Here is a 15,722-nt window from a genome sequence, read left to right as displayed (position 1 = left end):
GCTATGGGAAATTTGTGCAGGAATCGTACGGTTCCATGGTCATGTGGGAGGGCGTGGGCTCGGCTTTTCTGCTTTCAGTCGATCGCTTCGCCCACCTGCTCAATTCCACTTTCGTAGCCATACCATTTACTTTCTGCCAATCTTGAGCACAATGGCCAGGCCCCGTTCGGCGGCCTGCGTGTCCGGGCGCGGGATGCAGCTCCTATTACCTGCTCTACTCGCGATGATGGCGCTAGGCTGCAACTGTCAATCTGTCCAGGTGGACGGCAGCAGGGTCGTCGAGGTGGTGAGTGGGCGCGGTATCAGTTGAGCATGTCGCCATCTGCGAGTCCTGCACCGTGGAGTACATGCGTGCCTCCAGCACCCCTGCTCCGATCTCCTCAACCACTCCCGCCACACGCCTTCTCCTCCCCGCTCCCTGCCTGCAGCTCACACGCCTGGCCAACATGTCTGACCACGAGAACCCCGCAGTGACACGCATCCTGTTTTCGCCCAACGACATGCTAGCGCGCAAGTGAGTGAGCCTGACATAAGGCATTCCGCCCCCCACCCCACCATCTCCCCCCACCCCAAGGTCCCATCTTTACTCTCCTTCCAGCCGTGACATCAGCGCTTCTGTCTTTCGGTACTGCTGACCGCCTGCTCAACCCATCACGTCATGACCTGAATGAGGCTGACCTTGGTGGTGGCCTTGATGGTGACCTTGGTGGTGGCATTGGTGGTGGCTGCAGGTTCGTGAAGGACCTGATGCGTGAGAACCACCTGACCATCCGGTGAGTAGTGACCGGCGATTTGGGGGGCGATTGGGAAAGCACGGTAGAAGGCGCCTGCAGAAGATTGAGCCAGTCGTGCGCCGAGGGTCAGGGCCTCCATCAGCCGTGTCATGTCACAGTGTTGTGTCACAGTGGTGTGGGGAAGTTCGGCGTGCTGGGATGGGGTGTGGTGACTGTTGGCGGCATTGTGCCCATCTTGGCGCCCACAGCCCATCACATCGGGACTGCTCATGCCGCGGCTTCCATGCATCTCATCATCCTTGCACGACGGCCGGCCCCTTCCCCCTCTGACACACGTACACACACACACACACACACACACACACACACACACACACACACACACACACACACACACACACACACACACACACACAACTGCACACATACACACACACGTGTAGCTCTGGCTGTAACTCTGCATTGCATGCACTGTCCTACGCGTAATGTTTTCCTTATGCTCCTTAACAACACACACACACACGCACACACACACACACACACACACACACACACACACACACACCTTCAGGGAAGACGCCATGGGGAACATATTCGGCCGCCTGGAGGGCACCAACCCCGCGGCCGGCGTGGTGCTCACGGGGTCGCACTGTGACGCCATCCCGCTGGCGGGTGAGGTGGGGCGCTCGGTGTGTGTGTGTGGGCGGGGGGGATGGGGATAGCGAGTGCGGATGGGGCATGACAGTGGCAACGGGCGCCTGGTAAACGGTTGCGCTGCGCCCGTGTCAGCCGCACTCCTCTTGGGAGGCCTCAAGTTACTCTGTACACACGCCCAGTTCTGTGTTTGTAAATGTTGATATGTATGTGACTTTCATCGCGCAGGCATGTACGACGGCACCCTGGGGGTGATCGGAGCAATTGAGGCGCTGGCGGCGCTGCAGCGCGCGGTGCGTGGTCCGCCGCCTTGCCGCTAACTTACCTGCTTGCGTGCTTATCCAATATGTGCCCGATTGCTTGCTTGTGTGCCGACGCAATCAAACCATGTTCTGGACGTTAAGGCCATGAGAATTCAGCAGCTTCGCTCCCTCCCCAACACCTCATCCCAACCCAATCCCCAAACCCCAACCCCCGCCGCCACCGGCAGGGCTACAAGCCGTCTCGCCCCATTGAGGTGTTGATGTTCACGAGCGAGGAGCCCACGCGCTTCGGGCTGTCGTGCAGCGGCAGTCGGGCCATGGCGGGCGCCCTCACGCCCCAGGTGCTGGAGTCCAAGCTGGACAGCGGCGGCCGCCACTTCCTGCAGGTGGGTAGAAAAAGCACATGCGGAAAGGATCCTTTCTGCAGGGGCGTGCGTACGTGCGTGGCGCCGTTCTCGCGTGTGAGTGAGTGTGAGAGAGAGAGAGTGTGTGTGTGTAAAACCGAAACAGCACAAGGAAAACAAAGCGCATAAGACAGTGCTCGTGTGTGTGTGTATGTGTGTGTACGTTTTCCTTTAACCCAATCTCCAAAGTCCAAACCCCTCGCCACGTCCCCCTCCCGTGCAGGTGGCCAACGAGGTGGGCTATGGCGGTGTGAGCACGCAGGACATGCTGGCTGCCACGCGGGTGGCGGAGGGCGCCGTGTCGCACTTCGTGGAGCTGCACATCGAGCAGGGTGAGGGGAAGGAAAAGAGGGGCAGGGGGGGAGTGGACACGGGGAGTGGAGTAGAGGGTGGGGGAAGGCGGCGTGAGGGGGCCGTCGTGGGGCGTACGGAGATGAGTGCGGGTAGCTGGGGTTACGGGAATCAGCACACGGCCATGGGATGCCTTGACATGCATGCGGCGGCCGCGTTTCACTGCCAGAACACAACGGCTGTGCGCCTGTGCCCTCATTCCCCTCCCCACACCTGGACCCCGCCCACCCTCCTACGAACACACACGCACGCGCCTTCCCAGCTCACTCTTTGTTTGCTTCTCGTGGCCTTTCCCTCACTCCCCGCACCGGGATCACCCCCACGCCTGCTCTCGTCTTCGCTACACTTCTCTATACCAGTCCTTGCAACCCACCCACCCACCCCCCCACCACACACACACATGCACACACACGCCCGCCAGGCCCTCTGCTGGAGCGCGAGGGGCTGGACATCGGGGTGGTCACCGCCATCGCCGCGCCAGCCGCCCTGGAGGTGCAGTTCGTGGGGGACGGCGGCCACGCGGGCGGACAGCTCATGCCGGACAGGTGGGGGAGGGAGATACGTGTGTGTGTGTGTGTGTGTGTGTGTGTGTGTGTGTGTGTGTGTGTGTGTGTGTGTGTGTAACAACGGTTTACAGTTGTTTATCAGATCACGTGGTCGTGTATCCGGACAACCCGGTGTGTGTGTGCGTGTATTTGTGTGTGTAGTAAGGATGAACTTGGAAAGGGCGGTCACACAGACATAACGTCTTTACAGTGTGGCTCTTCCTGTGTGTGCGTGTGCAGACCCTGCACACAAACCCTCCTCATCACCGTCCATCACCCGCCTGCCCCTTCCCCTTTCCCTCCCGCCCCCTCCCCTTCCCCTTGCCCCACCACCCAGGAACGACGCGGGCCTGGCGGGTGCCGAGCTGGCGCTGGCGGTGGAGCGTCACGTGCTGGCCACGGGCAGTGTGGACACGGTGGGCACCACCGGCACCTTTGAAATCGCGCCCGGGGCCATCAACTCGGTGCCTCGCGAGGCGCGCTTGGCCATTGGTGCGTTGAGTGGTGGTGGTGGGGCGTGGCGGTGGAGGTTGTCGACACTTGGGTCTGTTTCCCATGGAGAGGGTGGGGGAAGGGGGCTTGTGCGGCGGGCCAGAAATGGGAAGGCGGAAGTGGGCATGCCGGAAGCGTAAGGGAGCAGGAGTTGTAAGGGTGAGGGCCTGAAGGGCGTGTCAGCTGGCTACGTGTATCGTAGATCTCTGGCATGTTACCGGAATTGTGATCCTGACCGTGACCGGCGTGTTTGTCCTCTATGCCCTCGCAGACATCCGCGACATTGACGGCCCCCGGCGCGACCAAGTGGTGGCGGTGGTCCTGAAGAGCGCGGAGGAGATCGCGGACAAACGCAATGTGAGGCAGTTGGAGAAGGGGTTGGTTGGTCGAGCGGTTGGTGGGTTGGTTGGTTGGTTGGTTGGCGTTGAAACCTTCGTGCGGGGCTGCGGTTGATGGGCTCCGCGGCTGCTCCGCGTCCGCGCGCAGCTGCCAGTGTGATTGCCCCACAGGCTGCTCGCGCTTCCTACCTGGCCACGCCTTCACTTCTTCGTAATCATGAATGCAACCCCCCCTCTCCCCCCCCCATAACCCATCCGCCTATCACCGCGACTTGCCATCCCCTCACGGGCTCACCCCGTGTCCCCACCCACACCCACCCACCGCCACGCCTGCAGGTGCGCATGAGCAGCCGCGTCATCAACCAGGACCCGCCCGCCACCTGCCACTCTGACGTGGTGGAGGCGGTGGCGGCCGCAGCCGGCGCCCTGGGCCTGCGCACCAAGCACATGGTGTCGCGCGCCTACCACGACTCCCTGTTCATGGCCCGGTGCGTGAGCGTGGCAGCGGCACCAGGCGGCGGCGGGGGGGGGGGGGTTGTAGATACCAGTCCAAACTACCGTAACCAAACCCGGGGGGAGGGAAATGTGGGTTGAGGGGGGATCGAGGGGTATCTGCCAGAGCCCAGCTTCCGCCCGGGGCGGGGGTTGGATACCAGCCCAAACTAAACCCGAAACCGGGGAGGGGGGGGAGCGGAGTGTGTGTGTGTGTGTGTGTGTGTGTGTGTGTGTGTGTGTGTGTTTTCAGCATGTGCGTGAGGACTAAAAGTATCATGCGGGGAGTCATGCCGTACATGCGGTGAGGTGGCGGCCGCGTCCGCGTGTCGTGTGCAGCGCTGTCCCCGCTCCGCCTCAAGCCTGCTCACCGTCTCACCCTTCCCCCACCCCCACCCCACTGCTTCCAATGTTTTGACCTCGCAACCCCCAACCCACCCCATCCCACCCCATCCCACATCCCCACACGCCCCACGTCTACAGCATCGCCCCCACTGGCATGATCTTCATCCCATGCAAGAACGGCTGGAGCCACCGCCCCGACGAGTTCAGCAGCGCCTCCGACATCGCCAACGGCGTCAGCGTGCTGGCGCTCACACTGGCGCGTCTGTCGGGTGGCTCCTGGCCCAAGGCCGAGCTGTGAGCGGGGGCCTAACTCTGAAACCAATCCCGTAGGGAAACAGTAGCGCAGCAACTCCCGCAAGGAGAAGAGCTGGGGGCTGGGGTCGGGTTCGCTGGGGGCTGCTGTGAGCAGCGCTGGTGTGAGCTGGGCTGCTGTGGGCTGGGCTGCTTGGAGCCGTGGTGGCGGAGTGATGGGGCCGTGATGGGCGCGCGCACGCTGCTTGAGCATGGAAAGTTGGGAGCGTAGAGGCGGGCGAGGTGGTCGCTTGTGACAGTGTGGCTAGTGTGACACGGGTTGCAGCCGAGTCTTTAAGGAACGTGTTTCGCGCGGATCAGGATGGGTAACAGGATTGCGCGCGCGGACGGGCGATCGTCTTTAAATGTACCATGTTCTTTGTTGAACGGACTGACTGGGTGCGCAAGCATAGGTGTTGGGGTACCAGGAAAGCGGAAGCAGGCAGGGTCCGTGCAGCAGTGCTGCTTTGCGGCCCTGGATAGACCGATAGACGCAGCCCCGCCCTTCAACCGGCCTGGGGGCTGACCGGATCCGCCACTGAAATCCACGCAGGGCATTTGGCTGCACTGACAAATTTTTGCCAATTGTTGCACCTGCAAAGGTTCGGGGTGTGCGGTTATACCTGTGTGCGCGTTATGTATACCATAGCTGTACGGTTGTAAATGGTGTGCCACAACGGATGCTGTTGAAATGCTGAGTTGGCGTCTGGTATGCAGGGGGCACGACCCCTCATGGAGGGTGTTGGCACTAGTGCGCTGCGCTGACGATCAGGCACGCGATGTATGCGTTTCCCGGCAGGGCCTTGGGTGCAAGTCCTACCAAGAGTCCTACAAGCGTTGTAATCACGTTTCAAATCCAACCCATACCACAATGTTTGACCGGCCCTGCACACCCACGCTGCACACCCGTTGCACGAGTTTGGTGGTGTTGAAAAACACCGAGTTTGGATGAAGAGGTTGACAGCCAGGTGGGAGGGGCAAGCCAGCGTGGATACGTGCCTTGTTTCCCCTCACAGCAGTCGGCACAGAAGCCGCTTAACCACCGAAGCCGTACAGGGTGCGGCCCTGGCGCTTCAGGGCGTACACCACGTCCATGGCCGTCACGGTCTTGCGGCGAGCGTGCTCGGTGTAGGTGACCGAGTCGCGGATGACGTTCTCCAGGAAGGTCTTCAGCACCGTGCGAGTCTCCTCGTAGATCAGGCCGCTGATACGCTTCACACCGCCACGGCGAGCCAGACGGCGAATAGCGGGCTTAGTGATGCCCTGAATGTTATCGCGAAGCACCTTGCGGTGGCGCTTGGCACCGCCCTTGCCCAGGCCCTTGCCGCCCTTGCCGCGTCCAGACATTGTCAATAAGTTGGTTAAGTAAGATGAAGGAAGGAAGCTGTGAGATATCTGTTTAAGGAAATACAGGGCCCTTTTATTGGGGTCGGGGGCTGGGGCAACGACTTCCGGTCGTTGGCCAGCCTGAGCCGCGTTGACCGGGCGTTGACTTCACCGCCTCAGCTGTGCCAGTCCGGCGCCCCATGCATCGGTCGGCCTCTGTGATATAAATAGCTGGAGCTGCAGTATTGTTATTAGTACTTCCTTACACAGTATCACTCAGCAAAAATGGCCCGCACCAAGCAGACTGCCCGCAAGTCCACCGGCGGCAAGGCGCCCCGCAAGCAGCTGGCCACCAAGGCCGCTCGCAAGACCCCCGCCACCGGCGGTGTGAAGAAGCCTCATCGCTACCGCCCCGGTACCGTGGCGCTGCGCGAGATTCGCAAGTACCAGAAGTCCACTGAGCTGCTGATCCGCAAGCTGCCGTTCCAGCGCCTGGTGCGTGAGATCGCCCAGGACTTCAAGACCGACCTGCGCTTCCAGAGCCAGGCCGTGCTGGCGCTGCAGGAGGCCGCCGAGGCCTACCTGGTGGGCCTGTTCGAGGACACCAACCTGTGCGCCATCCACGCCAAGCGTGTCACGATCATGCCCAAGGACATCCAGCTGGCCCGCCGCATCCGTGGCGAGCGCGCGTAAGCGTGCTGCCGCCTGGGCTGGTCTTCCCCCAACAAAACTCGGTGTTTCTCAACACCACCTTCCACAAGCAACGGTGTCTATTGGCGTCTGCATTAAATGCTTCATATGTTTGTAGTGTGTGACGGTGCCAGCGTAAAAATCCACTGGTGCCGGTGCCACTAGCCCACTGCTGGTGCCGGTTCCGATGCGACGGTGCCACTAGCCCACTGCGTAACAGCGCAACGCCAATACACACACATGCACCTGACGCAATACCGCCTTCGTCTTACAAGCGTTCTCGATATGCGCCAGTGCAAAGCCTGGGACACATGTGGTAGTATGTGGTTGATTACCGTTTCGGAATTGGTGGCGCAGCGGTTAAGAGGGTTTGGCATGAGTCTCAGGGGGGCGTGGGTTCTGGACACACATAGGGCACATGGATGTGGGCTCAGGACCGGACCTTCAGGCTTCAGTCCTACAGCACCGCACATGTGCAGTCGGAGTAGTCAGCCGCCTATGCAGCAGGCATAAGGAATAGTGCGCCCTAGTCAGTGCCGTCAGAGCCGACAAGTCCGTCCCCACACATTTATATGTTGCCCTGCTCAATCACAGCCAGACCAGCCCACTCTCATTTCGTATTTTGCCCTGCTCGTGCTTACCGCTTCAGGACGCCAGTACAAGGAGCAGGCTTGCTGTGCCCAGCGCTGCAGCCCCCTCCACCCACGCCCTCCAACCCACCCCAACCAGTACCATTCCGCCCTGCCCCCATCCAACACCCCAACGCCCCGTGCCAGCCGCGCGCGTGAAATGCACCAAGCACCGCGCCGGACCTTCGCCACCGTGCACCGCCAACACATGCCCACGGCCCCAGGCTAGCTGCCCAAAAGCCTCAGATGACTAACGTGACTCCCATCGGGGCCCTGGCTATCGAACCGTGCACATTCGGGTCTATCCGCCCATGCAGGTAGGCAAGTGTGCTGCCAAGGCCGCGGGGGCGTACCCGTTGCATATGGCTACCGTCATCCACCCAACAGACCAAAACCCTTCAGGTCTGATTACAGCGGAAGGCTGGGAGCTCGCACGGTGCAGCTGCTGACCTCTACTACCCGCTCCCCTGGCACCGCATGCATGCATGATAGTTCAGGAACCCACCACAACCAGGAGTACGTCTTGATTGGTTGCCCCTCGGTATCATCCCACCCCACCCAACCCCGGAGGGTTACCGTATGCCTTGCAGTTTCCACCCGCCCCGAACCCTCAAATCCCCAAGTCCCATCCTCCGCGCCATGGTGGTGTTGAAAAACACCGAGTTTTTATTGTGGAGTTGGTCCAGCCTCTGAGCGCGTTTAGCCTGAGGTGAACTTAGTCACGGCCTTGGTGCCCTCCGACACCGCGTGCTTGGCCAGCTCGCCGGGCAGCACCAGGCGCACGGCGGTCTGGATCTCGCGGGAGGTCACAGTGGGCTTCTTGTTGTAGCGACTCAGCTTGGAGGCCTCGGTGGCCACCTTCTCAAAGATGTCGTTGATGAAGCTGTTCATGATGGACATGGCCTTGCTGCTGATGCCGGTGTCGGGGTGCACCTGCTTGAGCACCTTGTAGATGTACAGCTTGTAGGTCTCCACAGCGCTCTTCTTCTTCTTCTTGTCCTTCTTCTCGCCATCGCCCTTGGGCTCCTTAGCAGCCTTCTTGGAGGGCTCCTTCTTGGCCTTCTTGGCGGCCTTCTCGGCCTTGGGCTTGGCCTCAGCCTTGGCAGGGGCCTCGGCGCCAGCCTCGGCGGTCACGGGCTTCTCGTCCTTCTTGGGGGCCATGGTATTGATTGCTGGTATCGAGCTGCGAAAGAGAGTTCTGTATTGCGGTAGTCAGCAGTGGAAGCGAAGGCTATTTGAGAGCGCGATGGGTGGCCAGGGCGAGGCGAGCGGTTGTTTGACCCAACCGCCACGTCGCGTTGACCGGTGGCCAGGCCGAGCCGCCTCGGTTCTGGGCGAGCTGCATATAAGCACAAGGGACACTATGGTCAAACTTACAACGCTTTCAACACGTACTCACAGCCCTCTTGTCTCGTTCTCCAAGAACACCCCCACTCGATACGATGGCTGGTCGCGGCAAGGGCAAGACCTCTGGCAAGAAGGCCGTGAGCCGCAGCGCCAAGGCCGGCCTGCAGTTCCCTGTGGGCCGCATTGCGCGCTACCTGAAGAAGGGCAAGTACGCCGAGCGCATCGGTGCCGGCGCGCCCGTGTACCTGGCCGCCGTGCTGGAGTACCTGACTGCTGAGGTGCTGGAGCTGGCCGGCAACGCCGCCCGCGACAACAAGAAGAACCGCATCGTGCCCCGCCACATCCAGCTGGCCATCCGCAACGATGAGGAGCTGGGCAAGCTGCTGGGCGAGGTGACCATCGCGTCGGGCGGTGTGCTGCCCAACATCCACGCCGTGCTGCTGCCCAAGAAGACCAAGGGCGGCAAGGGCGAGGAGACTGCCTAAACGCCTGGCCTCGTGTACCCATACCCCCAAAACAACAAACTCGGTGTTTCTCAACACCACCATTTCCTGGTCGAGGGGTTATTGGGTTTGGAATCGGGGCTGGTGAGAGAGGCAATTGCTGTGGGTTACAGGATGGGCTGCCGAAACTTCTGTGCACATTCCCATGACAGGGAGCCCTGGGCCACAAGCCAGGTTGGTCCTCCAGAACAGCCAACGCATGCTGCACGCACTGCCTGCCTGGGCAGTCAGTAAAGACGCTGGCGTGGAGCCATGCGCCAGGAACCTGCCGCCTGCGCCGTCCAACCACAGTCAGGGTCCAACCGGCCCTCCCACGCACGTTAAGGGGCGTGACGGCCGCAGGGCCGTGCTTCTGCTACTTGTGTTTGTTGCGTCGGTGCGTGTGGGATACCGCTGCTTTGACACGGTCCTCAGCGACTGTTGTGCCTCGCACGTGACAGCTTTTGTTCGGGGTTGCGCACCAGAGGGATGTGTGATGCAGCGAGAGAGCACCTGGCTCGGGGTTCCCAAAACTCATGGGAGCTGCTCCACGCGTAGGTACTAAGTAATGGGCGGCGACGTGGGTAGCCGGGACACGATGCGGACTCTCGCCCCTCCTGTGGCAGGCTCCCATCCTCTCCAAAGAGTCCTGACGCGTCCTCCGCGCCCTCAACTGTTCCCGCCTCCACACCTAACCGACTACCCCCGACACAACACCTTCTATCCCTGTAAACATCGTTTACATACCCCTTCACAATTCCCAACTACACGTTAAATTAGCATTCTTACCCCTTCAAATTCACACAAACAGACTTTTAGGTACAACAACGTGTTTACCGTGTTATTAGCAACGTGTCAACGCTTTACAGGCTGACAACGTAAATGGACCAAGGGCCTTTTAGCGTGTTTCAAGGCTGCTCTAATTACTCAATAGAGTCTAGACAGTCTAGACTCGACTAAAGCACGAATGCCCTAGTCGATATAATCGCTAACCGGCTATCCGAGACACATCCCCCTCTATCCCTGTAAACATCGTTTACATACCCCTTCGCAATTCCCAACTATGCCATAAATTAGCACTCGTACCCCTTCACATCCACACAAATGCAGATTCAGGTACAGACACGTGTCTACCGTGTCCTTTAACAAAAAGTAACAGCGCCCGTACCAAACCATGATCAGAACTTCCGCCCATGTAATTTCGCCAAATGCATGACTGGCAATTGCAAGCATTGTCAACCAATACACCCAAACGCTTGAATTAATCCCCATTTCAACTATGGCAACAACCCGCGTGCCAAAATAACATTCCCTGCATGTGAACGAACCTTGACTTTGTCGCACAGCGGTGCTTGGGAATGGCCGCACCGCCACCGCTTCAGAAGGCGCAGGACCGCTTGGCCCTACATGAGATCATCCGCGTGGGCATGGGTCGGCAGGAGGACTTGCGCCTACTGCAGAACGTGAGCGCCCGTCCCTACCAGCCCCGCCCTGACGCATGCCCCGGCTATCAAAGGACGCAACGCTAGCGGCATATTCCGATCCTCAACGTCCCATACGTTCTGTGCATCCACGGCCGCGCACACAGGTCGCCATGCAGGCCGCCTGCCTGCCGCCCGCCTCGCTGGCGCAGCTGATGCGGGAGGCTGCGCTGCGTGAGGAGTGGCGCGGGCAGCGCGAGGCGGCACTGCTGCACTCACTGGGCCCGCAGTCTCTGGCAGGGTTGCTGGGGCTTGGGTCGGGGCCGGGCGGCTCTGCGGATGGGCGAATGCTGGCCGACCAGGTGGCTGCGCTGACCGAGGTGAGGCTATTCGGTGTGGGGTATACGGTACTCATGGCGAGGCTGCCGCACCGGATACGGGAGGTAGTGCTGTGCGCTGCGGTATGTGCGCCAAGTCTGTTCGGGGCACGGCGACCAGGGGCGCCTGCTGAGCACTGGGTGCCTGCCAGAGGTGATACCGGTAGCTGCGGTTAAACCGCCTGCTGGGAGCAGCCAGCTGCTGGCCGCTGACGCAACGCACCTTGCCTCCACGGCGCAGCCCAACAGATGATAGAGCAGCAGCAGCAGCGCCGCCGGCAGCGGACGGCAGCGGCAGCGGTGGCGGCGCCGCGGTTGGGGGGTCGCCTGTGTGGGGGCTGCGAGCCACCACCAGCACCTGCAGCACCGGCAACAGCGTCGGCGGCGCCCGTCAGGGCGCAGCCTACGCAGGGCCGGCGGGGCCCGGCGGCACGAACGCTACACGGGAGCGGGCGTACTCGACACAGGCCTCGTCTTTGTCTAGCAGCAGCGGTAACAGAGGTGGCGGCGGTGGGCCGCCGGCGAGTGCCGGCCGCACCCGCTCGCGGCCAGGGAGTGCGCCGGATGAAGACGGGCCACTGCTAATACACGGTGGGCCACAGGAGGTGGCGGCGGGTGGCTTGGGCGCAGCGGCTGCAGTGGCTGCTGCGGCGGCGGCGGCAGCTGCGGCGGCAGTGAGTGCGGGGACAGATGGCTCGGTGCAGCGAAGAGGTGCCGGCACCGCAACTGGAGCAGGCAGCGGCGCGGCAGGAGCAGGCTGGGCAGGGGCAGGAGGCGGCGGGCGTGGAGGCGGCGGCGGCGGCAGGGATGTGGACCCGTCCAGTGGCTTCAGGCACCTGTGGCGGCTGCAGGCGCTGCTGATGCAGGTGCGCGTGCGTGGGTTTTGGCGGTGAGGTCAACGCACGTGAGGCCGCCAAGCGGGGTGTTGGACTCGCAGTGGTTCCTGGTGGTTGGTGACGGCGAGGCTGGCGCCGGTTGCAGGTCGAGGGGGCTTGTGTCCATACAACACACACGGCCGCGCCAGCGCATGCGCGCACCTCCCAGCTATCCCAATTATCCGAGTCCCTCTCTGCTCGAATGTGAGCAACGATGAAGCAGCAGCTCACACGTGCGTGCTGGCCCGCCCGATGGAGCAGGGCCTGCGCGCGCACGCGGCGGAGGAGGGCGGTGGCGCCGGCGCGCTGGAGCCGCTGGCGGCCAGTGTGGGCGAGGGCCAGCGCTTCTTCCTGGACTGTCTGACGGAGGCGGCGGAGGTGGCGGGCCTGACGCTGGCTGACGTGGCGGCGGGCGTGGCGCTGGGCGGCCTGGTGGGCTCCGGCCTCGGGTTGGGGCCTGGGCCGGGTGGCAGCGGCGGCGGGGGCAGGTGCGGTTAGCCGGCCGGGGACCAGCGCCAGTGCTGTGAGTGGCGGCGGCGGCGGGGGCAGGGGCGGCTCCTCGCCTGGGAGGCGGGTGCCGGCGGCTGGGTGGGACGGCTGCTGCGGCTGGGGCAGCTGGGGCTCACGCGCGCGGACATCGCGCTGCTGGACGCCATCCGGCGGCAGCAGGCGGCGAGGACCATCCAGCGCGCGCTGCGGCGGCGGTGGCACCTGCGGCGGCTGGCGGAGGCGCGCGCGTGGGCGGACGCGATGCAGCGCAAGCTGAGGTGCGTGTGCGAGCGCGCGCGAGCCTCGCTGACACGCTGTTCGCGCTGGGCTGCGGGCGGCTGTTCGAGGGCAGCCCGCAGCAGATGTGGGCCTCGCTCAGCCAGCTGACGCCGCTGCCGGACGACACGCTGGTCTACTGCGCGTACGAGTACACCCAGTCCAACGCCAGGTGGGTGTATATGTGTGTGTGTGGGGGGGGGGTTTCCATGCATGATTAATTAGGACGAAGGAGACGTAGTACAGGCGTTGCGAACGTAGGTACCATACCGATGCGTTATGACCAGGAGGTGTAGGGGGGGATGGGGGTAGATCATTCCAAACCCAAGCAAAAAACCAGAGACCCAAACCAAAACCAGCCAACCCGAGCGAGGAGGAGGAGTGGCGTTAACATTTATCTTGGTCGCCCTTCAGTCTCGTGCATCTGAATGGTGTAGGCCGTAGACGGTAGGCCGGAAATCGCCAACTCGCTTACCATTAAGTAACACCCAGGCTCGCGGCGCGGTGAACCCAGCCCGCTAGCTAATGCACGCGAACCGCAACGATACCCACCTGTGACGAACCAGAGCGGTACCGGTGCCAGGTTGGAAGCGCCGGCATGAAGGCGACATGTGGGAGGGAGGGCCAACACTTGTGAGCAACTGCAGGAAGGATGTGCAAGTGGTCGAAGCCAAACTAGTGTCTAGCGCGCGCGAGCCTGGGAAACAAAGAGAGGGGGCAAGGGCGAGGTTTGCCCGAAGTAGGCGGGGCATCGGCATCGCATGGGCATCGCATGGGCGGTTACTTCCCAGCCGGGGTGGTGACAGGTGCGGAGAGGGGTGCGGACGGGTGCGCCGGCCGCGGGCCGCGAACGGCTCCCACGCATGCCGGCAGCCCAGGTATGCGTTGTTGCGACGCCCACAGAAGGTTGCGGATACGCCACGCCCAGAGCAATCCCCGCAGTAGGTCGGTACCCTAGGAATGATGCTTGCGACGAGGGACAGGCGTAACAAGTGCGGCAAGGGGACAACCGACAGCACGCCTCCCCGGGGGCACGGCACTATTTAGGAGGGCCTGGGTGCAAGGTCTTGGTGGTCTTGGGGGAGGGGGTAGTTTGCTCCAAACCCAAGCAAAAAAACAGAGACTCGAACCCGAACCAGCCAGCCCGAGCGAGGAGGAGGAGTGGCCGGAACCTGGGGGAGGGGGGTATATGCCCAATCCCAAGAAACAACACCAGGGGGGCATGGGTGCATGTGAGTGGTAGGAGTGGCAAGGGTCACTGAATACCAGAGTAACTTACGTTTGCACCCCCATCCACCCCACTCCTGCCTCCCCGCTCCCGCGCCTCATGCACATCCTCAGGTTCGCGGTGACGGTGGACCCGGCCAACAGCGCGCTGGCGGAGCGCAAGGCGGCTATTGACGCGGCGCGGGCGCGGGTGCGTGGGGGCAGCGGGTTGCCACAGGAGGGGCGAGGGCACAGCGCGCTTGCCGCTGATTGCGGCAGCCGTGCCGGCTCTAATGCGAGCCCTTCGCCCCTCGCGTCTGTCTTTACCACGGGCTCTGCCGTGTATTCTGCCCCTGCCCCCTTCTTTGCCTCCGCCTGTACTTGAACTACGCTCCCAGCCGTGCCCGTGTGCCAACCTCCCCACTCCCCACCCTCCCCGCCCTCCCCGCTTCCCGTCCTCCTCCCCCCCTCCAGGGCGAGCCCACCGTGCATAGCCGCCTGGGTGATGAGAAGGCGACCAACCCCTTCCTGCGCCCCCACGACCCAGCCATTCGCCAGCAGCTGGGCTTTGACGCCGCCGCGCCCGACTGGCAGGTGTTTGGCGCCATCCGCGCGGCCAAGGACCGCTTCTGAAGTAATGGATTGGCCTGGATTGTCGAGTAGCCCGTGACGCGCGCTCTTTCAGGTGTACGGCTGATGGGATTTGAACTTGCAGTGGGTGCACGCATTGAGAGGAGTGCTCGTGAGCATGAGGAATTGAGGATAGCATCGCGCATTGTGGGGGATGTTGAGGGAGGGGCGTTCGAGTGTGTGCTTGACCAAGGTGTCGGCTTGCGCAGTTGCAGGGTGCAATGAGGGCTGATGTCACTTTGGTCCAGGGGCATGAGAGGAAGCGAGACTGTGTATGTGTCAGCGCCGGGCTGGCGCACCTGGTACTGTTGTACGCTGATGGACACGTCGAAGCCATAGTGCCCAGATTGTGTCAGTACGCCATGCTCATGCCAGTAAGGTCTACACACCAAGCCTTATACCCTGTATCCAAGCGTCCATCGCTGATGAGTAATGGAAACCTGCCGCATACTGCACTGAAGTCGCAACCCCCCTCGCGCACGGCACCCGTACCTGCATCACCTGCGCCTGACAGTACGGCACGCCGCTCTGGAGCCGACGCCGCAGCCGCGGCAGTAGCAGCATCTCTGCCGCCTTCTCGTGACCACTGCGGCTCGCAGCCTGCGGCTGTAGCCTCATGTCCACAGCTCCGGGCCCTCAAGTTCAAGTTGCTCCAGCGAGGTCGGCAGCGCCCGTCACGGCAGTAGCAGCCAGGCCGCCGCCGCCGGCGGCCGCCCCGCCGGCCGGTGCGCCAGCCGCAGCTCAACCAGCAGCGGCAGTAGTCCCAGCCGGCAGGGAAACCCCCCAAACCCCAATGATTGAGATGGTACACTGCAAAGGGGCAAGGTGTCGTCATCGTCCCGTAGTGCGTGTGACGCCCAAACCTGTGCCAGCAACTCAATTGAGGGCATGTGGCGCGAGCATTGGTTCGTGCGCGGCTGACATTTCTGCACGGTACACAAGTGGCCGCGCTGTGCTGGTGGCTGGATTGGAGCTGACGCGCGGCCCTTACGCTCCGGAAAGCTCCGAGAACAGCCTATTATGCTGTCGACACGAGTACTTCAGGCCAGTGTGGGTGACGTGTCA

General features: G+C 62.4%; 6 protein-coding genes across 7 annotated transcripts; 4 read left to right on the top strand and 2 right to left on the bottom strand.

The window, feature by feature from the left end:
- Positions 1-135: 135 nt before the first annotated feature.
- Positions 136-5,764, top strand: CHLRE_06g276700v5 (uncharacterized protein). Its single transcript, XM_043063023.1, has 12 exons — positions 136-286; positions 429-514; positions 732-773; positions 1,306-1,406; positions 1,617-1,681; positions 1,879-2,037; positions 2,279-2,387; positions 2,828-2,951; positions 3,289-3,443; positions 3,715-3,800; positions 4,118-4,269; positions 4,757-5,764. The coding sequence occupies exons 1-12, from the start codon at positions 227-229 to the stop codon at positions 4,914-4,916; spliced, it is 1,299 nt and encodes a 432-aa protein (XP_042923729.1). The 5' UTR covers positions 136-226; the 3' UTR covers positions 4,917-5,764.
- Positions 5,765-5,773: 9 nt separating this feature from the next.
- Positions 5,774-6,305, bottom strand: CHLRE_06g276650v5 (uncharacterized protein). Its single transcript, XM_043063022.1, has one exon. It carries the CDS (start codon positions 6,254-6,256, stop codon positions 5,945-5,947), a length of 312 nt encoding a protein of 103 aa, XP_042923728.1. The 5' UTR covers positions 6,257-6,305; the 3' UTR covers positions 5,774-5,944.
- A 190-nt stretch (positions 6,306-6,495) lies between these two features.
- Positions 6,496-7,381, top strand: CHLRE_06g276600v5 (uncharacterized protein). The gene has a single exon (XM_001690631.2). It carries the CDS (start codon positions 6,521-6,523, stop codon positions 6,926-6,928), a length of 408 nt encoding a protein of 135 aa, XP_001690683.1. The 5' UTR covers positions 6,496-6,520; the 3' UTR covers positions 6,929-7,381.
- Positions 7,382-7,433: 52 nt separating this feature from the next.
- On the bottom strand, positions 7,434-8,755 carry CHLRE_06g276550v5 (uncharacterized protein). The gene has a single exon (XM_001690616.2). It carries the CDS (start codon positions 8,713-8,715, stop codon positions 8,254-8,256), a length of 462 nt encoding a protein of 153 aa, XP_001690668.1. The 5' UTR covers positions 8,716-8,755; the 3' UTR covers positions 7,434-8,253.
- A 170-nt stretch (positions 8,756-8,925) lies between these two features.
- On the top strand, positions 8,926-9,921 carry CHLRE_06g276500v5 (uncharacterized protein). The gene has a single exon (XM_001690630.2). The coding sequence runs from the start codon at positions 8,997-8,999 to the stop codon at positions 9,384-9,386; it is 390 nt and encodes a 129-aa protein (XP_001690682.1). The 5' UTR covers positions 8,926-8,996; the 3' UTR covers positions 9,387-9,921.
- Positions 9,922-10,085: 164 nt separating this feature from the next.
- On the top strand, positions 10,086-15,121 carry CHLRE_06g276450v5 (uncharacterized protein). 2 transcript variants are annotated; one of them, XM_043063021.1, is made up of 7 exons: positions 10,086-10,846; positions 10,972-11,184; positions 11,784-12,047; positions 12,318-12,540; positions 12,606-12,993; positions 14,163-14,238; positions 14,502-15,121. In XM_043063021.1, exons 1-7 carry the CDS (start codon positions 10,742-10,744, stop codon positions 14,658-14,660), a joined length of 1,428 nt encoding a protein of 475 aa, XP_042923727.1. In that variant the 5' UTR covers positions 10,086-10,741; the 3' UTR covers positions 14,661-15,121. The 2 variants fall into 2 exon arrangements, with proteins under 2 accessions (XP_042923727.1, XP_001696167.2); XM_001696115.3 differs by having other exon boundaries at positions 12,318-12,544; positions 12,847-12,993.
- Positions 15,122-15,722: the final 601 nt, after the last annotated feature.

This window comes from Chlamydomonas reinhardtii, chromosome 6, assembly GCF_000002595.2.
Source record: "Chlamydomonas reinhardtii strain CC-503 cw92 mt+ chromosome 6, whole genome shotgun sequence".
NCBI classification, from domain to species: domain Eukaryota; kingdom Viridiplantae; phylum Chlorophyta; class Chlorophyceae; order Chlamydomonadales; family Chlamydomonadaceae; genus Chlamydomonas; species Chlamydomonas reinhardtii.
Note: the sequence above shows the minus strand (reverse complement) of the source record. Positions and strands in the feature narration are given on the sequence as shown.

Coding starts and splice junctions, on each gene's coding strand:
- CHLRE_06g276700v5 (XM_043063023.1), top strand. CDS start 227: ATGGCGCTAGGCTGCAACTGTCAATCTGTCCAGGTGGACGGCAGCAGG. Junction 1,407..1,616: donor TGACGCCATCCCGCTGGCGG/GTGAGGTGGGGC, acceptor TTCATCGCGCAG/GCATGTACGACGGCACCCTG. Junction 3,801..4,117: donor AGATCGCGGACAAACGCAAT/GTGAGGCAGTTG, acceptor CCACGCCTGCAG/GTGCGCATGAGCAGCCGCGT.
- CHLRE_06g276650v5 (XM_043063022.1), bottom strand. CDS start 6,256: ATGTCTGGACGCGGCAAGGGCGGCAAGGGCCTGGGCAAGGGCGGTGCC.
- CHLRE_06g276600v5 (XM_001690631.2), top strand. CDS start 6,521: ATGGCCCGCACCAAGCAGACTGCCCGCAAGTCCACCGGCGGCAAGGCG.
- CHLRE_06g276550v5 (XM_001690616.2), bottom strand. CDS start 8,715: ATGGCCCCCAAGAAGGACGAGAAGCCCGTGACCGCCGAGGCTGGCGCC.
- CHLRE_06g276500v5 (XM_001690630.2), top strand. CDS start 8,997: ATGGCTGGTCGCGGCAAGGGCAAGACCTCTGGCAAGAAGGCCGTGAGC.
- CHLRE_06g276450v5 (XM_043063021.1), top strand. CDS start 10,742: ATGGCCGCACCGCCACCGCTTCAGAAGGCGCAGGACCGCTTGGCCCTA. Junction 10,847..10,971: donor ACTTGCGCCTACTGCAGAAC/GTGAGCGCCCGT, acceptor CCGCGCACACAG/GTCGCCATGCAGGCCGCCTG. Junction 12,048..12,317: donor TGCAGGCGCTGCTGATGCAG/GTGCGCGTGCGT, acceptor CCGATGGAGCAG/GGCCTGCGCGCGCACGCGGC.